Here is a 25,567-nt window from a genome sequence, read left to right on the forward strand (position 1 = left end):
ATCGTTGGGAGGTTTGGAGCCACTTGAGGGAGAATATATCTTGGATCAACTTGAAACTTGCTTGAACGACGATCAGGATAGGGGAAAGACAAAATAACAAGTATGAGTGCACAGATCGACTTGGAATTGATTTGACTGTTAGGAGGTTAGATGAGGTGACCCTAACCTATCTGTTTCTCTTTCAGCCTCTATAGCTGAGCACTCAGGCGCACGGATGGTAACTTTACTCGTAGGAGTGGAAGGAATACTGGAATACTGGAATTTCAGGAACGGAGAGTCACTATGCACTATGACTATGTAATGTGACAGGGCATGACGTCAGTGACAAACCATATATCTAAAACGTCACTTGATCTCGTGGCTGTTCGGCTGTCAGTGAGTCTATATAAACTCTGCATATGCTATATGACGTGCTGAAGATCTTTTTCTCTTTCTTCATTTCTACAGAGTATACCAATACATACCATACCCCCATACCAATACCAATCACACTACCAATCAATCACCATGTCATTCGTCAGACCCGCTACTGCTTCTATGAGACTCGCTGCAGCTCCACGAGCTGTCATGGTGAGTGTTCATCCCCCGTCTACTTCTGGTAGCTGACAAGTCAACTGTACATCATAGCGACCTCGAGCTCTCCCTAAACGGGTGACTCCCATCCCTTCAACGGCCTCGAGAGGATTCAGACGAACCTACGCTACCACCCCTTCTGCACCTGAACCATCAACCACTCATAACACCCTCCTCTTCGCTGTACTCGCTGCTGTACTTGGTGTTGGAGTAGGAGGATACTTCTACCTCAAACCGGTCAGAGACGTCGCTGCTATTGCTCATGAGGGAGTGAAGAGCGCTAAGGAGAACGCTTCTCAGCTTGTGAGTTTACAGTGCAATTCTTGTCATTTGCTTCGACCAATTTTTACTGTTATCCATCATTGTGTGATATTTCCTGATTCGACGTTCAGCTGAGCTGACGATATCTCCTCTTCCACAGTCTACTGGTCTCTCAACATACGCCCAAGCCGTCCTCCCACCAGGAGCCTTCGCCTTATACCAGGCTCTTGACAAACAGGAAGGTGGTATCGCCGGTTTCCTATCCAAACTCAAGGGTAAAGATCTCGATGGGGCTTTGGACGAATTGAAGAATGTTGGAGGAGACGACGCCAAAAAGGTGATCGAGAAAATCCAACAGAAAGTCAAAGATGCTAAAGGAAAAGTCGAAAATGTCGATTGGAAATCTCTCGCTACCGAGCTCAAAGATGATTTACCTGCTTCTGCCCAAGGGTTGATCGCTGTCATTGCTGGAAAGATCCCTGATAATATCAAAGACCTTGATTTCGACTTCGATAGTTTGATTAAGAAGGCTAAAGAAGTTGGTGGAGATCAATTGAAACAGGTTGAAGAGAGTGCTAGCAAAGTTTACAAGGAGGTGGAGAAAGCTAGGAAGGAAGGTAAAGATCAAGCGGATGCTTTCTTAAAGGGACTCAAGGAAGGTGAGCAGTCAACTTCGTGACGGATGTGATGGTATGCGTGGTCTGTGAAGCTGACATGCTGAATGTTATGCAGCCGCCCCTGCCGATGTTGACTCCCTTATCAAACAGCTCAAAGAAGCTGCCAGCAAAGCTGGTTTGCCCGCTGATACTGCCGAAGCATGGTTGAAGAGCAAAGCCAAAGATGGCAAAGTTGATGCTGAGGCTTTGGTAAGTTATCTTTCTGTTCTTTTCCCTGCGCTGCTCGCGTAACTGATGGTTGGAACGACTGAACAGGCCAAACAAGTTGAATCCCGACTCAAGGACGCCGCTCAATATATCCCTGGAGAACCTAAGGACTTGATCAAGCAGGTCGAACAAGTTTCACCTTCCTTGGCTAAATTGTTACAGCAGGCTTTACAACAGGCCGACGTGATTGATGAGAAAGGTAACAAGAAGAAGCAATAAACGTTTTCACATGGCGTAGTTGAAGTGTCGGGATGTAAAGTGGTAGAAACAGAAATTTGTAGCTTATATGATAAATAGTATACAAATACATATGTAGTAGAATCATACAAACAAAGATGAAGAGAAAAGTGAAAAGGAGAAGAAGAAATCATGCATTTGGATCTCATGCTATCATCAGATCCGTCGGAATTCGTCGCACAACCCAGTGATCGTCATTATGACGAAAATAAATATGTCCACTGCTATTTTTGCATCATGTATCAGTCTACCACCGTATATATCAGATTAATCTGATTTACAGAGACTGATACCATCTTCGACTAAGCTTTCTCTAAGTTGTAACATTCAAACAGAACGAGATCACACATCCTAATCCATTACTAGGAGTAATAACAATATGACATCGTTGTTCGACTTTGGATCAAAGGTAGTCAAGGAGATCAAACATGAGACTGATTCGGAAGCTCATCAATTATTGAGGAAATATATCGATGATAGGGTGAGTAGGATCGAGTGTCCCATGTTTCTACACTCGCTCCCCCTTCGAATTATAGATGCAAGATTTGTAGCTGACCACAGGGTTGCGTTGGGGTATATGTAGCAAGATGTCAACGAATCTGGACCTACGATGTGAGTTCACCCAGATGCAAAATATGTAATCAGCCAATCCACCCACCCAAAGAGGTCAGCTCATCTGGAGGGACGGATGATCTAGTCCCGGTATCTTACATCCCGGAGCAACAGGCGTAACCTACTGTACCGACCGAGCTATGGCCAATGGGTATTCGTACGATAATGATCAATGGGCTAATCTAGGTCAAGGCGCACCAGAGGTGGGTGCGGGTCTGCGCTGTAACACATTCCGAGGTTGTCTCATCTAATGTCATCTAATGTGAATTGTTGTGTGTTATAGGTCGGTCCATTACCTGAAGGACCACCTCGACCTCGGACGATAGATCTGAGTCAATGGGGAGATGAAGTGAATGAATATGGACCTACGACAGGGATCAAAGAATTGAGAGAAGCTGTTGCAGTGAGTACAGACTGTCCTACAGTGATATTTACCCGTGATGTCCGACACCTAAATCTACACCTATAGAAATTATACAATGAGGAATATAGACAAGATAAAGAATCGAAATATACTTATGAGAATGTTTGTATCACTCCCGGAGGAAGAGCGGGTATGGCAAGGTTGGCAGCTGTTATAGTGAGTGTCAATCCCATACGTGGAATACGAAGAGCAGGATTGATGGGCGCGATATCATGCGATTTTATTTTTTTCAATAGGGGGATGTATACTGTGGTGAGTCATCATCCTCATGCATGAACATTTCATGGAATCGATGGCAGGTCATATCACTGATGAATGATGTCCTGTATTGAATTAGGCTATCAGATACCTGAATGTGAGTTCGATCTCCTTGCCATTCCAGCTTTCCTCCGGAATGTAGGAGATGTCTTTCTAATGGTTTGATGGACAGATACAACATATTCGGAAGTTTTATCGGTATTCAAAAGACTTATACCTATACCCACCGCTTTGGATGCCAGAGTGAGCCATACCACTGAGCAGACTCGAAAATGAGAGAAGGGTTGCTTGACTGACGGAGGATCTTCGGGCGGCAGGACAAATACAAGTTGAATCTGGAACAAGTGAGCAAACCCTCATCTCCGGAGCAATTTAATTTCGGACTGATCAATCGGTTCTGGTATCTAGTTGAAAAGGGAGATAGAGAACTTGAATCTTAGCGTTGTGATAGCTTCAAATCGTAAGTTCACCCTTTGATTAAGCAGAATGTACAGTACAAATATTTACCTCTGAGGCCTGGTTGGTCTGACATCTGATGATGATTGTTTGATTGACATAGCTCGGAATCCCACCGGACAATGTATATCTGGAGACGAACTACGTGACCTCGTACATCTAGCTAGGGAGAAGACGACGGTGATATTGGATGAATTCTATAGTTGGTGCGTACTGCATCTATTTCACCACAAACTAATGACAGTAGTATACTGTTCGATTTGTATTGGTATTGAAATTGAATTACTCGTTTTTCAGGTATCAATACCCTGATGATCCCAAAGAGCTGGGGACTTGCTTGAGTGGTGCGAGTTATGTGGACGATGTTAATGAGGTGGGTGTCGTATGCCTTAAAGAGGAGACTTAGGCAAAGGGAAAAGACGTAGATGAACTGATAGGATGGGTAATTGATTGAGCAGGATCCTGTGATTTTGATTAATGGTCTGACTAAAGGGTTCCGGTAAGTACAATAGTGACATTACAGAAGTGTCGTCTCGTTAATATGGATGATGCGATGGACTGACGAGTAAATGCAAAATACAGATTACCAGGCTGGAGAGTATGCTGGGTGGTAGCTCCCAAAAATGTGATCAGCGCTATCTCTCAATCTGGCAGTTTCTTAGATGGAGGTGCATCGCATGTGTGAGTGTTCGTAGCTATATTTTCAAAGTGAACATGTCTGCTGTCCATCGAGTAACTCGGTATTCACTGGCTAAACTGTTCCTTGTGACAGATTGCAGAAAGCCGCTATACCTTTATTAGACTACAAGAGAGTCCAACAAGATAAGGTGAGTCTAATAATCCGTCAATCCTAGAGTACCATTGTACCTCGTATTCAGCTCAGGTTTCCTGCCTCCTTGCTGACTGTTTCGTAGATATCACTCCAGAAAGCTTTCCGGATCAAACGAGATCATGTACTCGATAGATTAGAAAAGATGGGATTAAAAGTTTCCATACCACCCGTAGCGACGTTCTACATATGGCTAGATCTGAAAGGTCTGGATAGTCCTCTCAATAACGGTCTGACATTCTTTGAAGAGCTGTTAAAGGTAAGTACAATACGATCGATACACTGAGATCATAAGCTGATTTGACTTGGTGTGATTGATGGTTGCGTTCGGGTGAAAAAGGAAAAAACCATTTGTGTTCCTGGAATCTTCTTCGATATTAATCCTTCTCATCGACGTAACTTGTTTCATTCACCATGTCATCACTTTGTAAGACTTAGCTTTGGACCAAAGTTATCAGAGTTGGATAGAGGACTGGATGCGATTGAAAGATTGTTGAGGAAGTATAGAGAAACACCTCATTTGTTGGGTACCGAGTGAGTTCGATTGTATTTCCAATAGGTGTGATTGCTTATTCATCCTTGGAAATAGCTTTCAACCTTCTCCTATGAGGAGTTGATGTGTCAGAAGGACAAGTTTAAGAAAATTGCCAAGTTTTTTTTTTCGTTTGGATGAATTATGCTTTATGCATGTATGGACGAGTCGGGTTCTCGTTTAACCGGGTTTGTATGGTATGGGATGGGATTATTTAAGCGAGTGATCTGATTGGATGGCCCTGCCAAGCCATATGTTCATCTACTCAACCACGGCGATTGATAGCAGAGTGACTGTGCATGATTGCAAAGATTGCTTACTCATGCATGCTACCAAGTCAGCATCGAGTCGAGTCGATCCTACATCCCGAGCATAATACAAATCTGACTCTATATATATACAAGAGCAAGCAGATCCTGTGAGCATTCAGTCTGCATTTACGGAATATCAGAGAGCAGAGTCAAAAAGTGAGTTTAGCCTAAACTACTAGGAGTGGGAATGGGGGAGGGGAAGGGGTTTCCGTAATGACGGTGTACCATAAGGGAGCCGGTGTAACTCGAATCTTTGGTCAGGTGACACGCTTGCTTGATTAACGTGATTACATGATTCCCACTCTATACCCAATCAGATTAAGCCCATTTCCCACTTGATCGTCTCTCCTCTTGGTTGTCTATATAGCAAAGACTAACTCGATCTGCTCGTCAAACCATCGTAGCCTAACTCAACATGTCATTTCGAACACCCCTCCTTAGAACAGCCTGCGCTAGGAGAGCAGGCCAATCGGTCCAACTCAGAAGTCAAGTGGTGAGAAGGAGATTCGCATCGGGTGGCCCAGAGGTAGTAAGTGTATTTTCGTTTCACATATCCACCCATATGATACCGTACGATGCATATGCTGACTATACTGATGGGTATTGATATATAGTCCCCTCCTCCACCTCCACGATCATCCTCTGTACCATACCTCCTCGCCGGTGTGGGTCTCGCCGCGGCAGGTGCAGCCTACCTGTTCTACGGGACTGACGGTACACCTAGAGAAACTGCCAAAGAACTTGAATCAACAGCTAGAGGAGCTGCTGCTGCCGCCGAGGGTAAATTGGGTTTGAGACATAGTCAAAAGGATTATCAAAAGGTTTATGATAGGATTGCGGAGACTTTGGATAAAGAGGGTTATGATGGTGAATTATTGTTATCTGTCTCCTTATCTCATTGTTTATCGAATATCGCTGTTCGAGATCAATCGATGATCTCTCTTCCAGTATCAAGCAATACTTTCACTCTAATATCACCGTCTGGTAAGATATTGATAGCTGATCCTTCTCCTATACTTTAGACGGATCCCTCGCTCCTGTTCTGATCAGATTAGCATGGCATTCATCGGGAACATACAACAAGGAGGACAATACCGGTGGATCCAACTATGCCACTATGAGATTCAAACCTGAAGCTGAACACGGAGCCAACAACGGATTGGTAAGTTCTTAGAGGTTTTTTGTTGCATTTCATTTCTCCTTGGTGGTCTTTCGCTGTTTTCACAGATGAGGCATGGTGTGCTGACCTTAGGATGGTATATTCGTATATCGTGTATAGGGCGTTGCAAGAGATCACATGCAAAAGATCAAAGATGAATTCCCATGGATATCCTACGGTGATCTATGGACTCTCGGAGGAGTAGCTGCCGTTCAAGAATCAGGTGGTCCCACCATTCCTTGGAGACCTGGTAGAATCGATGGTTTCGAACATAATGTAACCCCCGATGGTCGATTACCTGATGCTGCTCAGGCTCAAGATCATTTGAGGTTCATTTTCTACAGAATGGGGTGAGTAAATGTATATCCGTTTATTCCATGTATCCCAACCGGTACATCATCCTTTTTCCTGTCTCAACAGACGTTTTTGGTTTTAGCTATCAATTTTAATAATCACTTACCAATTTCTTGCTTACCCAATCCCCGATAATAGCTTTAACGATCAGGAGATAGTCGCTCTTTCGGGTGCTCATGCCATGGGTAGATGTCACACTGGTAAGTACATATCCTTACAATTGAATCCTCTCGCATTCAAGTACTGATTCTTGATTTTTGATTTAGACCGATCCGGTTTCGAAGGTCCATGGACTTTCTCACCTGTCACCTTCTCAAACCAATACTTCACTTTACTCGAAGATGAACCTTGGCAATGGAGAAAATGGTTAGTTTTTGCTCTATACCAAAATTAGAAACAATGTTAATATCTTTGACTTTCTGATTCGTAGGAAAGGTCCAGCTCAATATGAAGACAAGAAGACCAAATCACTCATGATGCTTCCGTGAGTCATTAAAACCTGTCAACCTATCTCATCCACTATAAGACTGACTCACGCGTCTCTCTCCACTCAGCACCGACATGGCCCTCGTCAAGGACAAGTCATTCAAGAAATTTGTGGACATCTATGCCAGAGATGAAGATGCTTTCTTCAAGGAGTAAGTCGTGACTTTCGCTCACCTTGATCTCATCACTTCGACTTTTATCATCACGCTGATATCCCTTCGTTTTACACAGCTTCTCCAAAGCTTTCGCTAAGCTCCTCGAACTTGGTGTTCCTACCGCTCAATTCGCTGGTGAACCTTGGAAGATGGGTAGCGAATAATTCTTCTGCCCAAAAATTGGAGATTAATACAAGTGTAGTGAGAAGTGGCTAGGGGATATTGGCGTAGAGTGGTTTCGATATTTTTTCCTTCCTGTCTTGGTTTCAATCGTTTTCGTATCACTGTTTCATAAGAAGTAAATCAAATATGCAAGTGTGTATCTTTGAATGCCGTTCATCATATGATGCACGTCTAGTCCGAAATTCGGGTCTTGTCATCGTCCCATGTCATCACATCTCATCAGCAGACCATCATGAGCTGTGCGGCATCGCATCTGTCTCCAGCCAAGAGAACAAGTGAACAAACATCGGCTATACACGACCTTGTAAAACCGAAGCTCGCGTGATAATGCACCATGACGTGTTATTCATTTGATCCCGGCTTTGGTCGGATTATTGCGGTTATATGACGTGTAAATGAATTGGCCTATGAGAATTCAAGGATTACTGCTGTTTTGCAGTGTATATCCAGTTTACTGCAGTTTTGGTCGCTCCTCCTTGGAGTAAGACAGTATCACCGTATAAACTCTCTCTTTGTTAACGTGTCTTTTTCTTTCTCTCTTTCTCTTTCATCCAACTAACCGTCAAAAGAGTTATTCCTCACGTATAGCAATTCATCTGACCTAGAGGTGGTCGATCATTGTTTATATACTCTTTACCCAATTCCTCTTATAACCTTTTAAACCTTTTGACATACGCCCATCAAAATGTCCTCATCAAGATTCTTGGTCAAGGGGGCTCAGTCCCTCTCGTCATCATCTAGATCATCAATGTTGACTAGATCCATGGCCACTCTCCAGTCTTCTATCGGTGACAAGCAAGTCCCCATGTCTAACCTCGAGAAGGGCAAATTCGTAAACTACGCTAGAATCGAGAGCAATTTACAAGTTGTCAGACAACGGTGAGCATTTGCCTCGTTCATTCTTTTCTGCATACATGTATACCTATCCTCGTGAGACACCATATAATGGGCGGAGGGGACGAGGCGAAGCGAAGAGAAGAGGAGATGGGCGGTGGCAAGATTTGGACAAGATGACAGAAATAACAATTCTCATTCGTCAATCTCACCGGCTCCACTCCCTTACCGGCCTCCGTCTCCACTTATTCCCACATGATATATACTGACTGATATCGATGGAACAGACTCAACCGACCCCTTACCCTCGCCGAAAAGATCGTCTACGGTCACTTGGATAACCCCCACGAACAAGATATCGAACGAGGTGTATCTTACCTTAAGCTTAGACCTGACGTGAGTTGTATTTCCCCGTATATCCCGCTGGATCAGTCGCTGATTGTCTCCTCCCAATTTCCCATGATTATAGCGAGTTGCTTGTCAAGATGCTACCGCTCAAGTGAGTCATCCTCTTTCGGGGAATTTCCCCTGTGCTACGTCATTTGTTGGATCACATTGACTGACCTGTCTGTGCTCTTCTTTTCACCCTTAGATGGCTATTCTCCAATTCATGTCTGCCGGTCTCCCTCAAACAGCCGTACCAACCTCTGTACACTGTGATCACTTGATTCAAGCTCAAGTTGGTGGTCCAAAAGATTTGGCCCGAGCTATCGACATCAACAAGGAAGTTTACGACTTCTTGGCTACTGCTTGTGCCAAATACGGTATCGGTTTCTGGAAGCCTGGTTCCGGTATTATGTGAGTACTCCCCTTTCCGATTTATTAAATAGTGTCTAATTCCATCATTTTTACAGCCACCAAATCATCCTCGAAAACTACGCTCTCCCAGGTCTCATGATGATCGGTACCGACTCTCACACTCCTAACGCTGGTGGTCTCGGTATGGTCGCTTGTGGTGTTGGTGGTGCCGATGCTGTCGATGTCATGGCTGGTATCCCTTGGGAACTTAAAGCTCCTAAGGTTATCGGTGTCTACCTTGACGGTAAGATGAGCGGATGGACCACTCCTAAAGATATCATCCTCAAAGTAGCTGGTATCCTCACCGTCAAGGGTGGTACCGGTGCCATCATTGAATACCACGGTCCTGGTGTTGAATCTCTCTCTTGTACCGGTATGGCCACCATCTGTAACATGGGTGCTGAAATCGGTGCCACCACCTCCCTCTTCCCTTACAACAAGCGAATGGCTTCTTACCTCCAAGCTACTGGCCGATCTCAACAAGCCGCTTACGCTCAAGAGTTCAACCACAACTTGCAACCCGATGAAGGATCCGAGTACGACCGAAGAATCGAGATCAACCTTTCCGAACTTGAACCCCATATCAACGGTCCCTTCACCCCTGATCTTGCCACCCCCATCTCCAAATTTGCCGAGGAAGTCAAGAAGAACAACTGGCCAGAGGAGCTCAAGGTCGGTCTTATCGGTTCATGTACCAACTCTTCATACGAAGACATGTCTCGCTCAGCCCACATCGCTAAGGAAGCTGCCGACCACGGTCTCAAGACCAAATCCATCTTCACCATCACCCCTGGTTCCGAACAAGTCCGAGCTACCATTGCTCGAGATGGTTTCGTTGACACTTTCGAGAACGTCGGTGGTGTTGTCCTTGCCAACGCTTGTGGTCCTTGTATCGGTCAATGGGATCGACAAGATGTTAAGAAGGGTGAAGTCAACTCTATCATCTCTTCTTACAACCGAAACTTCACTGGCCGAAATGATGCCAACCCTGCCACTCACGCTTTCGTCGCTTCCCCTGATCTCGTCACTGCCATGACTTTCGCCGGTTCCCTCTCCTTCAACCCCTTGACCGACTCTCTCAAGGGTGCTGACGGTAAAGAATTCAAGTTCTCTGACCCAGCCGGTCACGAACTCCCTGCTAAAGGTTACGATCCCGGAGAAAACACTTTCCAGGCTCCTCCTGAGGATGGTGCTTCCGTTAACGTCGCTGTTTCCCCCACTTCCGACCGACTCCAACTCCTCAAACCTTTCAAGGCTTGGGATGGAAAGGATATCATTGACGCCCCTGTTCTCATCAAGGCCAAAGGAAAATGTACCACCGATCACATCTCTGCCGGTGGACCTTGGTTGAAATACCGAGGACATCTCGAAAACATCTCTCAGAACTGTTTGATCGGAGCCATCAACGCCGATAACGGAAAGGCCAACGAGGTTTTGAACCAGGAGACCGGTGAATACGGAGCTGTCCCAACTGTCGGAGCTTACTACCGAGACCGAAACATCCCTTGGGTTGTTGTAGGAGATGAGAACTACGGTGAAGGATCATCTAGAGAACACGCCGCTTTGGAACCTCGATTCTTGGGTGGACGAGCTGTCATCTGTCGATCATTCGCTCGTATTCACGAGACCAACTTGAAGAAACAAGGTATGCTCCCATTATGGTTCAAGAACCCTGCCGATTACGAAAAGATCTCTGGATCCGATAAATTGTCGATCGTCGGATTGAACGACTTCAAACCTGGACAAGATATCAAAGTTGAGATTACCCACAAGGACGGTTCCAAAGATTCATTCTTGACCACCTCATCCATCAACGAAGGTCAATGGGAATGGTTCAAGGCTGGTTCAGCTCTTAACAAGATGGCTGCTGCTGCCGCTGCGAGACAATAAAGAATGGAATAGATCTGTTTCTATTCGTTCTTAGTTGTTTTCTCTTCCGGTACTTTAGGTTGTCTGAATCTCAATTGTTCAATTTAGTTTAGCATGATATCATCACTTTATCTTCAATAAGCATCTCTTCCGTTTCCTTTCGATTTGTCTCTTCCCATTTTGTTTCCTGTCTGGTTCTGGAAGAAGTTTTCGATTTTCGTGGCTGAATAAAATACAAATCGATATCTTATTTAATGTGATGCCAATGAAAAATATGATTCAAAATTTGGTTCATACGCTGCATCTTGTGACTGCATGAGTTAACAAGGCCTATTCGGTCTCAATCAGAGATAAAACATGGGGGTGGAAGAGAGATCCGGGAGATGAAGCGAAAGTGAGAAGGGAGGGAGATGACACTGGGGATGGACTGGGGATGGATGTGGGAAGAGGTGAGATGAGAGAAAGAGAGGAAGGGAGATGGGAGATGGGAGAAGAGGTGGAGGGGTACCACTCTAAGATCCGAGTTGCAGATGAAGATTGACGGCAGGCCAAAACACAGTAGCAGAACAGAGACATCTAATCCTTTATTGGCATAATTTTGATTCAGTCGTTATTTGAGATTGTGTCTGAAGCAAGAGATACATATTGACATTGATGCATATAGTGACAATCTCATTCTTTGGACATGTGAAGAAACGTCCACTACAAAATCAAGTCTACTGAACTCCGAATACTGTGCACATCGCCCAAAAAACATGTACTTAGTATTCTTCTCCACAACGTACAATACTGCACGAGGTAATGCACTCACTTTCGCTCAACGTATACATAACACAGTGCACTATTTCTTGCCTTTACCTTTCTTCTCATTCTCCTCATCCATCTTGGCTAGTGCACTGACGATAGCAAGTGCTTCATTGTTCTGATCCATCTCCCATGGTTTCAAGCCGTAACTGACACAAAAGTTGGTCCAGCCTCCATAAGATTTGACGATTGCCCTTTCGGCGGGTTGGAGGTGTGGTTCTGCGTCACAGACACACTGTTTAGCACCTTATCGTAAAACAAGGAAAGAGGATTGGGGCAACTCACGAAGTGCGTCACTCGATGGCATTTTACTAGATATAGATTGGGTAGAGAATTCAATGTACAGTGTAATGATCGATGAGAGACGAGAAATGGATGGGAAAGGCAGATAACAATGATACGTTGCATGTTGTTTTTGGTGTCTCAACGATGCGCCGCGTTCATTCATGTTCAGGAGTCTCTCAACGCCTGGGCCACATAGGATTGAGGTGCGAGGTCCGTGTGCCGTGTGCCGTGTGGTGCTACACGTTCAGGACCCAGCCTCCTTCTCTAGACAACCATCAATCTTGTCCCATTTTCACTCTCAATAAAACATCGTGAACGAGGAAGGCCTCCTTCGGGTCACACACATCATATGCGACATGACGAATCCGGCTCTTGCTGACTGATGGTTAAGGATGGCGATGTCTTCTATCCTCGATTGATCAGTATAATATAAGAGAAATGGGTCATTGTCTAATAGAAGAGTGATCAAATATGAAGATGCACAAGTAGTGGATCAGTCACCTGCGGTGGGGTATATTGACTTAAAATCTGAAATCACCCAATAGCGAAACCCTCGAGTCGGCGATCCATGCGTGAGACATGGTGCTTCCGCTGCATTGACCTTGCAGGATTTCGCTGACTTGGTCTGCCCCTATGAGTGTGTGTCAGGATCTCAAAGAGACGATACAATCATTGCTTTGTTTAGTTGATCTGAAACGAGGGTTCACCATAACTTACCTGAATTCACGGAGTCATGACTAATCTCCGAAATGGAACTTTGTTATTTTGACAAAAGTTGAAAATCAGCTTGGCCACTGCCATCGTTCATGTTCGACCATTGCAATCATATCTGCCCTCATCTCAGCCTATATCAAACCCGGAACTAGTACAGCAGTCAACGAAAGATGTCAACGGCATTGACGAAGAAACAGCAGAAGCTAGCTGCGTTCAGGAACAAGCAGAAAGCCAAGAAATCAGGTGCAGGGGCGAAAGATGTCGATCAACCTGATGTACCGGAACAAGATCTGATAGATGATAATGAGGACACGGCCGAGGATGCTGTGGTAGTATCTCAGTCCAGTGGGAAGGAGAAAGCGAAGAGTAAAGTTGATGAAGTAGTGGCAGAGGAAGGGGAAGGTGCGCAGGGATCGGAAGAGCTCAAGACAGCGGATAAGGGTAAAAAGAAGAAGACCGCTTGGGACGATGAGGAGAACGGTGAAGAGAAGAAGAAGACGAAAAAAGATGTCAAGCAGAGGTTCATCCTCTTTGTTGGTGAGTACTTCACACACACAGTCATTTAATTCGGTTCTACAGTCCCTTCGACCTGATCGTTCCCTCACCATGACGACAATAATATCAACCTTCGTTTCTCGCTTGGACAAAGCTGATGTAATTGATTGTTTGACTATATCAGGTAATCTCAGTTTCAAAACTACCAAAGAAGATATCCAAGAACATTTTGCACCTACTCTAGGATCCACTCCCTCAGTCAGATTACTCACTACGAAATCCACCCCCCAAAATCCTAAACCGAAATCTAGAGGAATCGCATTTTTGGAATTACCCACATCGGCAGCTATGCAGTTGGCATTGAAATTGCATCACTCGAATTTGAAGGGTAGGACGATCAATGTGGAGCTGACTGCTGGTGGAGGAGGACAGAGCGAGAGCAGGAAGAGGAAGATTGAAGAGAGGAATAATCGAGTGGGGGTTCAGAGAGAGAGGAAAGCTGAGAAGGAGAAGGAGGAAGCTGGAGAAGGAGTCGAGGGAGAGGAGCAGGGTGATGGAGGAGAAGAGAAGAAGGATGGGAAGACTAAGACTAGGGGAGGTAGAAGGGTCAAGTCGAAACCCAAGGTGAGTTAGACATTATCATTTGGACTTGCAGATATATCTTCCCCGTCAGCGGTATAATACCCGTATCTCTTCAAACCAGCTCTGCGGCATATGTCATGCTAACTTACCTTGATAGCCCACCGACGGATCCGCTCCTCCTGCCAAAAAACCTCGTTCAGATCCCTCTGACCCCAACGCACCCTTATCAGGCTGGGCATCGCGACAAGCAGGCACAGTCTCAGCTGCACCATCTTTCAACTCTTCTAGACCACCTCGAAGAGACTTTAGCAGTAATAACCGAAGAGATCAGAATGGTGGTGGTGGTGCAGGAGGTAAATTCCAGAAGAAGAAATGGACTCCTACAGGTGCTAATGCCCAACCTGTTGGGTAAACGTTCTCAATGGACCGAAAATTATCATCACGTCTCGATGACTATTCCCTCTAGCTTGTCTAGAGCATTTCATACCGTATCAATCGTTATCTCTCCAGAAAGTTCAGCATTAGACAATTTCTTTGTGCAATCGATAGATTGTATGTACAATATTATGCATGTTTTACACTACCACCACATCTTTCTCCCTCTTTTTCGTTATGTAGCAAAATGTACTCGCGCTCAACAAGAATACATAATCAAATCTCTCTCATTCTTCCTTCCCTTTTGGTTGTTCAACAACAATAGGCACTACTCTTCAGCGAACACCGAATATCATCACCAATCGTTATATTCGTTACTTAATATTTGCCAATCGGTGTCATGAACAATACCGAACCAGTCAGGAAGGCAGACAAACAAACAGAATCGTGACTTGAATCGAACTTTCGTCTTGTCGAAAAATGGTGCAATTATGCATGACTTTCCTTGGAGCACTACATTATCATCACTCACGGCATCAGCTTTCCACCGTCTTACAAGGATCAATGGACCGAAAAGATATAGAACTTACCAAAGAACAGATTTTATTCTTAGTCAGAGTCTGACATTTACATTTCGTACACTCACACTTATGATCATCTGCATAAGTTCCATTACCTTGCATGTTGACTGGCGCAGCACCTGTTACTTCGACAGCAAAACCGTGTCGGTGGCCTGAGGTGAGAGGTTCAGTCAAACACATCTTGTCTGTCAAGGTTGTTTAGTTGATAGGTCTAGGTTGAGGTGGAGTGTTAGGTTGAATGGGTTGTAATGGCTTGGACACGAGGTTGAGAAGAGTGTCAAATCGTATTCGATAGGCGGCGTAGGTGGTGGAGATGGACAGGGATAAGGGGGAGGGGGAGGGGCAGGTTGATTCTCTGATGTAGTCGAAAACGTATTGAAGGATTGGAGATCAAGCGTATCGACCTACTTCCGAGGTGGCAAGGGAGGTGGACTTTGCGGCTGAATTTGAGGTTGGGGGTTTGGTCGGGGAGGTAAAGGCGGTGGCAGAGGTTGGGAGTTGGAAGGTTTCCTAGGTGGTAATGGTGGGGGCTGCTGTCTAAAAGGGTTGTTCGACACTTTGTCTGGACGCTTTTTCGTCAAACTCAGTTGGGAAGAGTAGGGAAACCTGGTGGGGGAGCGAGTGGATGGACAGACCAGGCTGGGATGATCACTGGTGGATTAGGATTGGGTTGAGTTTGAGGTTGGGATTAAGGAGTAGAGCCCGTAGTAGTGTTGGGTTGAAGTTGATTGTTCGTATTGGTGTTTTGGGACGAAATGGTGACTGATCTTGTCTTCCTGTGATTATTCAGTTCTCTGTTTCTTTGCTGGTGGACCAGGGTTCGGACGGGATTTCGAATCAGGAGCAGGGTTGGATGGTCTGGGAGGAGGAGTGGGTGATTTCGGTTGAGGTTTGGGTGTAGGACGTTGTGGTTGTGGATATGCGGTCGAGTCGGAGTTGGAGCTAGACACTTTGACAAGGAAAAATAGTTCCGATCAAGTGAAGATGATGATTTATTGGAGCTGAAGGTGATATTGGTTGAAGTAGATTGTTGAATGAAGAACAGGAAGGAAAGAGAGAAGAGATAGTTCAGAATTGAGGGGTTTATATATCTTTCTTTATCTTTTCACTTCGAGCATAAGCAACGTCGCCTTTCCTTATTCTCTCAATCTCAGGCTGAAAGAGATGACGTCGAGGTGAGATACCAGAAGCAAATGAAAGATTCGATCAAAGAAGTTTGATAGTCTTCCTCCCCAATGTCGTGTTTCTTGTTTTCTCCTTCGGCAAAATCGTTGAAACTGGAAAGGGCGTAGAGTATGGTAGATACTTGATTCAGTAAGTCGTGTTCTTCTCTCTCTTTTGGAAAAGGGAGACAGGAAACGCAAACGTCCAAACCTCGATGCTCAATGATGAATGAGCTTTTTATACCTTCTATGCTTCTATCTTACCGGATCGACCGATAGTGATAGTGATTGTTATCGATTCGTGTTGATAACGTGATTGTGATTGTGATTGCGATTGTCTTGGGTCCACAGTGGGGGAAGGGAAAGGGTCTTTGATCGATGTTGATTGATTGTTGTTGTCCTACTTTTGATGGCATCGATCGCCCAAATCTCATTTAGAATGATGAAACGTCTCTTCTCGTCCTTTTCGGCGTTGTCGGCTGTTCCAAAATTAGATATAAAGAATACTTTACGATCCTATCAGAATACCTTGATGTGAAAAAGATCTACAGGTGTTTTTGCGCTTTATTATCTAAAGTGAGTAGAGGAGATTCAAAGAATACAAATGATTTTTCAATTTTACGCCATAGACTTAGCACCGACTATGAGTGAGTAGATTATATGGTCAGATAAGCATTTCGACATTCCGTCGACTTACAGTACAGCCCTCGTTCCTTATTGAACGGAGCTTCAATCAATCGATCTTACTTTAACCCCTTGACTGGACTTTGCAAACCCTGCCGGGTGCAAAAATAACGACAAGATAGATAAGCAGAACATGAGAGGATCATCTACCTACCATCTACTCGCAGAAGTGGATTTCCCACGGGGCATGGTACAAGTATATACCAGCAAATGTTTGAAAGGGATCAGCTGTGTCTCTCTTTTCTTACAGCAAGTAGTTCCAGAACATCAGGACACTTCGTATCGCGGATATACTCACTACTCGTATACTCCGCAATAATCTCCGCCGACATCGGAGATGAGTTGAGAATCTCCTTATTACTGTATGATTTGCGGTATGGTATCCCTTAAAGCTGTGCCAGACATGGGAATCAACAACGCAACTTTCTCTCTCTCTATCCAGAAAAGCAATTATGTGATCGGTCCCGTTCACTCCGTCAAGTCTGTTGCGGTACAGTCAATTGGCTTGGTTAAGCGATGACAATTGTCTGAAGTTCTTCAAGTTTTTGAGTCAAAATCACCATCAATCAGTAGACGGTTTGCGTTCAGATGATAGATCACCATGGTACTCTCTAACCAATGGACACTACTTGTAATCCCCAAATATGATACACACATGTATTGCGAAGTGCAGAGGATAAGCATACTCTCGGAAGCATGGATAAGGGCATGAATGACAATAGACCATACATCCCTCATATCCATTATGGTTAAAAAAAAGATATAGAAAGTAACAGAAGCTAAATATACTCATGTTCCATCTAGAAAAACGTATCAAATCCATGAATGGAATGATCCTCCTCTCCTCATCTCCATCTCAACTACAGTAAAATATGCTGGGTAAAGAGAAAAACAGTACACATACCCAATCGGCAAACCCCAAAAATCTCCACGCAGAAATGATATGAATAAGTATGTAAGTATGAAATTGAAGAATGAAAAGAGAGATAGGATGGTAAAAAGCTAAATACACATCTCCTCGATGCGAAAGAAGAAGAGGATGGGAGCCTGTAGAGGACAATCGATATTTAATAAGAAGAAAATAACGTGTGGTCATCTCTTCGCAGACATTGGCGCGGTACGGACTGGAAAGAGCATCCAAATGTCTTATCGAACGAATGATGTCCCTCAAGGGCACGTAGATGTTGTTTGGGTTTCTGGTCGTAAATGATAATGATAATAATAATAATGATAACAATATACACAAATAGTGAAAGCCAAGAATCGAGATATGTAAATAAATGATAAAAAGATCAAATGACAACGATCGAGGCCGATCAAAAGGTGCATTACTCAAGCGGTTCAAGTGATTATCGATCGGCTTGAGCCGAACTAAGCTTTGAGAGCTACAGGAGCGGTCTCAAGAGCAGTAGGGATGTTCGCAGTTCCTACGGCAGATGCAAAGCTAATGGGAGTCTTCTTGAATTCGGGAGCAGCAGCGGGTGGAGCGGGAGAAGCAGTTCCTGATTGAGCAGCTGTGGAGGGTTTGGTAGAGATGATCACTGCGTCTGATTCAGAGTCCGAGTCCATGGTCACGCTCTGTCATATGCAACCGTTGGTATCAGTGTTTTGTCGTTCGATCATCCATCAAACCAAGATAGGCAGATAATCGAGATGTTAGACTCACCCCGGCTTTTCCACTCTTCTCACTATCACTCGCGTTTCCATCTCCATTATGTTCAGTCACCTTGACCTGCACTGGGGGCTCAGGTTTGGGTGGAGCAGGAGCAGACAGAACTTGAGCAGCTGTCTTACCTCCCCATGAAGGTTCTTTCTTCTCAGAGGTGGGTGTACCTGATCCTAAACCGAGAGCAGGGAACTCATGAGCTTGAGGAACTCGTTGAAGGGGAGTAGTAGGTCCTTTCTTATCATTTCGACCATTAACGAAATTACCATGACCGTTCGCTTGAGGTGGGACTCTCGAACCGGCCCGTCTGGGATGTCCATTACCATGGAAAGAGACGTTGGATGGGGCTGGCGAGTGAGAGCGAGAGGCGTTGCCGTTTGCGTGCACTCTTTGTACACCAGGCTGAGAAGCTGATCGGATGATATTGGGCATAACGGGCTTAGCAGGGAGAGTCTTGGCGGGTTCTTCGGAAGCGGCCGTTTCCCCGTCAACAGTCGCTGAGGGTACATCTGCAGGTTCGGATTTCTCAGCGGCAGCGGGGGTAGCTTCGGATTTGTCTTCAGTAGCTTGGGCAGCGGAGGTGGAGGTGGGAGCCGAGGCATTGAGACCCTGTTGAGCTTGAGCAGCAGCCATTCGCTGGTGTTGCAAGAACTGCATCTGCTGTTGGTGCTGTTGTTGTCTGAACGAAGGATCGACGGGACCATTGTGGAATCCTGGTCCACCCATCAATCTCATACCTCGAGGTCGACCAGAGAAAGATGGTACAGGAGGTAAGACTCCTCGAACTACATCGGGATGTCGGCCTGTTGATGGTGAAACAAAAATTATTAGCAAATATTTACGGATTTTGTGAACCTTGTCTCGGAGGATATCATTGTCGTCTTCAAAAAAATGAAAATTTCGAATAAGATTTCAAGGAATATGATTACAATAAATGGGGAATTCGAATACTCACAGTCATTACCCTCAGCATCAAGATGAGGGAATTTGCAGAACTCGCCATTCCTACAATTACCTTGATTGTAGAAAGCGCATGGAGGTGGATTACCGTCCTTCCAACTTCCCAATTTGGCCGAACCGGGACCGTTGGGAGCGGCTGGTCTACCCATCCATTTGGGTGCTCCGCCTGAGAAACTGGGTTTCTTACCGTGACCGAATGGTTTGCCTGGCATACCGAACTGTTGTTGGTTGAAACTCTGTCTTCGGGCGTGGGCGGCAGCAGCGGCAGGACCGTTGACAGTCACAGGGGGAAGAGGAGGCATAAAGCCTGCCGGAGGGGGCGAAGCAGCGGCGAAGAATGCTTCGGCAGGAGGGATGGAGGGGAGAGAGGTACCCAACATCGAGGGCGAGAGGGGTGACATACCGAACTGACCGGCGGGAGGAGGGGGAAGTGACATCATATCTACAGAGGGTGGGATAGGAGGTTGGAAACCGGGAACGAAAACTGGTGCGATTGCTGATGGTACATGTTGTTGTTGTTGTTGTTGTTGTTGTTGTTGTTGTTGTTGTTGTTGTTGTTGTTGTTGTTGTTGGGTTTGATCATGCTGGGTATCAGAAATTTGTGATTCTTGTTGTTGTTGTTGGGGTATATCAGATGCAGGTTGTTGTTGTTGATCGACTTGATTTGGTACAAATGCTTGGTTGTTTGAAATGAAATAAGGTCCTGGAACAGGTGGGTAGGGAGCTGGATAACCGTTTTCGTATCCTTGAGGGATGAATTGGCCATTGGGACCAATAGGACCTGGACCAGCAGGGAAGAAAGGTTGATGTCTAGGATGGAAGAAGACACACGAATTTCCGTATTTACAATTAGGGAAATTTCGACAAGGGATAGTTTTGGAAACTTCAGCTGGTGGGAGGTTGTTGGGGTTACCACCGTTAGGCGAGGCGGTCACACCGTCTTTTCTTTGTCCAGTAGGTCCAGCAGGTGGAGGCATGAACATTCCTCGTTGTTGCTGTTGTTGGGCATCCGCAGGATAGAATCCAGGTTGTTGGTAGAACTCTTGAGGGGGCATACCCATGAATTGAGGTGGAACACCGTACATTGGTTGAGGGTAGAGAATAGAAAGCATCAAAGGGTCGTTGGTAAGTCCAGGAGGTGGTACAATAGCTCCTGCCGACAGTAATTCTCTGACAACTTCATGGTGATTTCCTCGAATGGCAAGTACAATAGGAGTGCATCCGGTGTTGACATCTGTCCATAACGCGGAATCAGTATTCTCGCTCAAAGAGGGCACATATAAGTACTTACCAAGACTTTCCAGACTTTCAAGACCTCTTGACAAGACAGCTCTGACATCGTCCAGTTTCCCTTCAGCACAAGCTACATGCAATTCACCAATGGTTGCGCTACTCATCTGACTCTCTAATCCGTCCATTTCACCAGTCACAAGTTGTTCATCTTGACCATTAACGGGTCCATTCTCTTGAGCGATAGCAGCTTGTTCAGCTTTGAGTTGTTGGACAGGTGTTTGGGCGTCAGCTTGAGCTTGAGCAGCTGGTGAAGTAGCAGGTTCAATAGCCATTTTGAATTATATTCTCTTCAATGAAATCTACCTGAACGAGTAGACTGAATAGACTTGACTTCCTTTCCTGTTGGAACCAGTTGACTTCAAATCCACCTTTTTATGTTATAAGGATTCACACAAGAAGCAAGGATAGTTGTTGGTGGTTGTTTCTGCTGCTGCTATAGCTAGGAACAGGACCAAAAAACCAATGTGGATTTGATGCAGAAAAGCTGTTTTAGCGGAAGTTGAGGCTGTCTTTTTAGGTTGATTGGAATGCCGTTTAAGAACTCGTTTTTTTCTCTCCTTTTTGGTGTGGTTGCGATTGCTAGTAATTGGGAGAGGTATGGAAGAGAAAAAGAGTCTTTCTTGAATAAGTACGGCTTTTATAGAGTAGGTCAAGTGTGAAGGACGAGAAGAATATGAGGATATCAAGAGTCTTGGTGTGTAGAATTCGTATGTCCATATACGAGCAACATCCTTTTTTTCGCTTTTTCTTTTTTTCGAGGTTGGGTTTGAAAAAATATCCGGTATTATTTTACGAGTATTGACATTACATTCCATTACAAAATCACCATGGGGATAAGCGTGAAAGGCACGAGCATAACACGAGTCTAATGGGCCATTACGAACAATCCTAATCATCGGAGCAGTTCGGCTTACCATAAGACATCGCGGCAACCACGTGTCCGCAATACGTATCGGATCTAAAGTTCGCGTCTGTCTATCAAAACCAGCTGATCCAGGTGAGGATTCGTACGGTTGTGAGTTGATTGCTGAGAGCTCTACATATATGCATCCAATAGTATGACGACTGGACCTCAATTCTGGAACCAATCGAGTCTTGTGACCGTTCATTGACTCTCGCTTTTCAGGTATTTGTCTGCCCTTCCCAACGCCCAGATACAGAAGATAAACTTGAAAGCTATGTTTGGTGGATCGTATGTCAGCCCTGCATTCTTGCGTTTCGAGAACAGTTCCAACGACAAGGGGAGAAAGAGAACGGACCAAGGGCCGCTGCAGTAGAGCAGGTAACAGAAGTACAGCATACACTTACCAGGATAATCAATGGCACAATTCTTATTGAATATACCCTCCGTATCTTCCTGCTCCCATCTACCATCCGGTTTCTGCCTCTTCATGATCAATTTGCAAGCCCTTTCAATGACGGATTTATCCCCGTATTGACCGTAGATGAGAGCTAAGACTGCCCAAGCGGTTTGCACCACTTGAGACTGTTCATGTTGAGCGTATTCCATAGTTACGCAAGACTAGAATCAAGCGACGAATTAGCCAAATCCTTATCTACAGAATGGTTGTGGAGTCAAGAATACAGTATAAAGTGATACCCACCATATACGTCTCACCCCATCCACCATCCTCCATCTGTCTATCAACCAAGAACTTGCATGCTCTTCTTACTCTCGCGGAATTTGCGCACGTCTCACCTGCGATGGCAAGTGATTCGAGGGCGAACATCGTAGCATAGGTGAAGCAGATTCCCCTGTGTTACATCATATTATTAGCTCTATATGATCATAAAAGAAGGATAACCTGGATTTCCTCGTTTCGTACTCACCATGAACCATACCACGATCCATCGGGTCTCTGAACATCATGTATGTATTTTATGGCTTTGTCAACAGTGATCCTATTTCCGTCCAACGATATCAGTATGGCTCAGACGAAAAACTCAGATCACTTCCTGGCTTCGAAACCAGTACTTACTGTATATCCTGTTGACGATAAGTTGGATCAAGTTTACTGAAATGTTTCAGCGCAGAGAGGGCCGAAGTTGTACATCTGTTCTCGCAACGTCAGCTCAGCCTTGAGGTACATTTTTGCAACGCAGATGGGACCTACTCAGGGTACTCGTAATCCACCATAATATTCCCTACATTCACGTATTCTCAGATAAGCCTCAATCCTTATGGTGATAACCAAAAATAGATGAGCTAACTCACCAAACACCTCGGCAGCATTGAGCCACTCCATCTTGGTACTTCCTCTTTGTAATTCATAGCTCGCAAACCCTCCAGAGGGGTTCTGCATTGATAGTATCGTATCTATTGCATCTCTCATTCGTCCGATATCAAGGGTCTTAGGGGCATAGGGAAGTGATTGGATGGCAATGACAGCTTTGAGACCTTCGGAGACACAGTCGCTCACCTAGAAAGCAAAATAGGGATTAGCATCAGGTCTTCCTAGATCTCAATTCAACAAGGATATAACATAGGTACTCGATCGAGCTTTGACCATATGGACATCTGGCATATGGAAGATACGGGGAGGACGGAGTCCACTCACAACATAGCTTTGTTCGGGTGTACTAAAAGCCCAAGCACCTTTTGTCCGATGTCTATAATCCTCATGATACCATTTGGGATCCTGTCTCAGCTGAGCTTTATCCAGCCAATCTAACATTTTCAAAGTCGATTTCTTGAATTCCTGTTCATCCGCTAGAGAAGTCTCAACAAGTGCTTGAGCCATAAATGATAAGTCCCAAAGTTGACTACCGTTCGTACCCATCATCATCAATCCATCTTTACTCAACCACAAAAAGTCATCTACTCTCGATAAATGGCTTTTGAAAGCTTTCGAATCAGGTCCTTCTTTCGCGTATCGACAGACCATGTTGAACGCTTTAGAGACAGGTCCAATAGTCTGATATCCCGTGTTCTCATCTTCGTATCGAATCAGATCGTATACACGCTTCAAAGCGGAGCTTCGTAGAGGTAAACAAGATGATAAGCCTGGCAAACTGGGCATAGCCTCATAGTATGCCAAGAACCCATGAGCGATATCGAGAACAGGATGATGAGGGGAGTATACGTCATACGGGCTGATGTTGCTCTGTTGAGCGGACCATCTGATAGTTTCGTATGGCTGAGTGTAGATTTCCTATAAAGCTTGTATTAGCTCCACTGTGTCGCGAGAGAAAGATCAAAAGAGTTGACTAACTTGACGTAAGGTGAAGACAAGAGGGGTGAAGGGACCGACGAATCGAGAGCCATAGAGATAACTCATGGGCGTAACTGAGAGTGAATTACGATTAACATAGTGATGTCAGTGACAATAACTATGCTTGAACGATGTCAATCGACTCACAGGTCTGTCTGACATGTATCCACTGATCATGAACGGGCAAAATCAGCTCAGAAAATTTGCAGAAGAGGCGATATCACAGCTGACTTACCCATCTCCAAGGAGCAAATGGTACCCAATCAGGCAGCAGCCTACGATACCAAAAACTCTCAGAACAGATCTTCTTCTTCACCATTGATTACGATGCGAAGAGACTCTCATCACTCACCATATCTCAGGAGGTATACTACCTACACCATCCCACTCATAAACACCTAACACACTCAACCATACTTTTCCCCAAGTTGGTATACCTGTTGCTCCTCCTGTTCACATCCACAATTCCCTGGTTAGCTCAATTCAACTGAAGACACTTATACCGAGGAGCTCACCCATCTCATGAATCAAAGCTCTAATCTCCGTCATCGGACCCTCATCAGGACCCATCCCTAATATACGTAACGCAACGTAGTTCATCACAGTACCGAAGACTGTCGGTGGAGCTGCTGTATGTCTGCAACCACAAATCAGCCATATAGAAAGCATGCCGTTCAAATTAGACTTACAGTCCCCAGCCACCTTCTTTTCTTCTTTTGTTCAATATATACCTCTTCAATTCCGTTTCTTGTTCCGGGAGTAACTTTTGTCCACAGACGTTCATAGCGATAACTAGACCAGGTATGAGGAAGAGGGGACCTGAAGTATTGATATTGACATCAGTTCTAGTTCTCCGTACCTTCTCCTCCAAGTATAATAATCATTCTGATGATGAAGAGAGGATACGATCAATGCAGTGAACGACTCACCTCCATACTCGGTGGAGAAATGTCCGTCATGAGATTGCAGATTCCTGTAAAACTTATAGCCATTACGAGCGGCTTCTAAAGGTGTCTTTGCTTCAGGTAATTCCGGTGTTCCCTATATAGATCGACAGAAGAATGATTAGCATGATCGGTATATTATAGGTCCTCGTAGTCAAAAGCTCCCCAATATGTCCTTTTGATCATTGACAGAAGTTCAAATATCTGATCATTCGTCTGAAGAACTCACAGTATCTAGCCCTAGCCAGTATTTCTCAGTCACATCCTGAGGCCATTCCTCCCTCTGTTTCTCATCACGTAGATATACCCATTTCTGCTGCCCGTGCGAATCTTCGCCTACTTTCAACCTCCAACCTTTCAAGTCGGTCGAAGGGAATTTAAAGTCCATTGTGTTTTGGAAAGAATGTCTTGTATTGTCTAATGATCAAACGCAGGATGTTTCCCTTGTCTGCCTTGGTCTTCACCTTGTAAATGGGAAGTCACGAAGGGTGAGACCACGATAGAAAGATGTACAATGGAGTGAGACCGTATATGTTGATGTCAGTGTGACGATGCAGAGATCATGATCAAGATGGTACGAGCTCATTCATTCGG

General features: G+C 44.9%; 8 protein-coding genes across 8 annotated transcripts; 5 read left to right on the top strand and 3 right to left on the bottom strand.

Annotated features, from left to right (window-relative positions):
* Positions 1-507: 507 nt before the first annotated feature.
* Positions 508-1,937, top strand: L199_003902 (uncharacterized protein; the record flags this gene model as incomplete). The annotated part of the gene is made up of 5 exons (XM_064889630.1): positions 508-570; positions 628-876; positions 995-1,493; positions 1,567-1,700; positions 1,767-1,937. 5 exons carry the CDS (start codon positions 508-510, stop codon positions 1,935-1,937), a joined length of 1,116 nt encoding a protein of 371 aa, XP_064745702.1.
* A 397-nt stretch (positions 1,938-2,334) lies between these two features.
* On the top strand, positions 2,335-5,072 carry L199_003903 (uncharacterized protein; the record flags this gene model as incomplete). The annotated part of the gene is made up of 17 exons (XM_064889631.1): positions 2,335-2,436; positions 2,539-2,567; positions 2,653-2,770; positions 2,851-2,970; positions 3,037-3,147; positions 3,228-3,243; positions 3,329-3,346; positions 3,422-3,492; positions 3,567-3,593; positions 3,658-3,709; positions 3,809-3,911; positions 4,003-4,078; positions 4,164-4,204; positions 4,288-4,386; positions 4,478-4,532; positions 4,620-4,793; positions 4,875-5,072. 17 exons carry the CDS (start codon positions 2,335-2,337, stop codon positions 5,070-5,072), a joined length of 1,410 nt encoding a protein of 469 aa, XP_064745703.1.
* A 720-nt stretch (positions 5,073-5,792) lies between these two features.
* L199_003904 (cytochrome c peroxidase, mitochondrial) lies at positions 5,793-7,695 on the top strand (the record flags this gene model as incomplete). The annotated part of the gene is made up of 9 exons (XM_064889632.1): positions 5,793-5,906; positions 5,992-6,244; positions 6,400-6,539; positions 6,657-6,886; positions 7,029-7,090; positions 7,157-7,256; positions 7,321-7,374; positions 7,445-7,528; positions 7,608-7,695. The coding sequence occupies 9 exons, from the start codon at positions 5,793-5,795 to the stop codon at positions 7,693-7,695; spliced, it is 1,125 nt and encodes a 374-aa protein (XP_064745704.1).
* Positions 7,696-8,399: 704 nt separating this feature from the next.
* L199_003905 (aconitate hydratase, mitochondrial) lies at positions 8,400-11,236 on the top strand (the record flags this gene model as incomplete). The annotated part of the gene is made up of 5 exons (XM_064889633.1): positions 8,400-8,593; positions 8,836-8,944; positions 9,018-9,047; positions 9,141-9,346; positions 9,403-11,236. The coding sequence occupies 5 exons, from the start codon at positions 8,400-8,402 to the stop codon at positions 11,234-11,236; spliced, it is 2,373 nt and encodes a 790-aa protein (XP_064745705.1).
* Positions 11,237-12,056: 820 nt separating this feature from the next.
* L199_003906 (uncharacterized protein) lies at positions 12,057-12,326 on the bottom strand (the record flags this gene model as incomplete). Its single annotated transcript, XM_064889634.1, has 2 exons — positions 12,057-12,238; positions 12,305-12,326. The coding sequence occupies 2 exons, from the start codon at positions 12,324-12,326 to the stop codon at positions 12,057-12,059; spliced, it is 204 nt and encodes a 67-aa protein (XP_064745706.1).
* An 862-nt stretch (positions 12,327-13,188) lies between these two features.
* On the top strand, positions 13,189-14,507 carry L199_003907 (uncharacterized protein; the record flags this gene model as incomplete). The annotated part of the gene is made up of 3 exons (XM_064889635.1): positions 13,189-13,555; positions 13,698-14,137; positions 14,253-14,507. 3 exons carry the CDS (start codon positions 13,189-13,191, stop codon positions 14,505-14,507), a joined length of 1,062 nt encoding a protein of 353 aa, XP_064745707.1.
* Positions 14,508-18,269: 3,762 nt separating this feature from the next.
* Positions 18,270-21,089, bottom strand: L199_003908 (uncharacterized protein; the record flags this gene model as incomplete). Its single annotated transcript, XM_064889636.1, has 4 exons — positions 18,270-18,476; positions 18,565-19,367; positions 19,520-20,758; positions 20,816-21,089. The coding sequence occupies 4 exons, from the start codon at positions 21,087-21,089 to the stop codon at positions 18,270-18,272; spliced, it is 2,523 nt and encodes an 840-aa protein (XP_064745708.1).
* Positions 21,090-21,922: 833 nt separating this feature from the next.
* Positions 21,923-25,361, bottom strand: L199_003909 (uncharacterized protein; the record flags this gene model as incomplete). Its single annotated transcript, XM_064889637.1, has 16 exons — positions 21,923-21,993; positions 22,126-22,339; positions 22,422-22,572; positions 22,648-22,719; positions 22,797-22,871; positions 22,932-22,962; positions 23,033-23,237; positions 23,376-23,969; positions 24,030-24,103; positions 24,177-24,198; positions 24,265-24,304; positions 24,382-24,478; positions 24,545-24,666; positions 24,719-24,848; positions 24,959-25,070; positions 25,203-25,361. 16 exons carry the CDS (start codon positions 25,359-25,361, stop codon positions 21,923-21,925), a joined length of 2,169 nt encoding a protein of 722 aa, XP_064745709.1.
* Between the last annotated feature and the right edge of the window lie 206 nt (positions 25,362-25,567).

This window comes from Kwoniella botswanensis, chromosome 1 (assembly GCF_036426115.1).
Source record: "Kwoniella botswanensis chromosome 1, complete sequence".
In the NCBI taxonomy this organism is placed as follows: domain Eukaryota; kingdom Fungi; phylum Basidiomycota; class Tremellomycetes; order Tremellales; family Cryptococcaceae; genus Kwoniella; species Kwoniella botswanensis.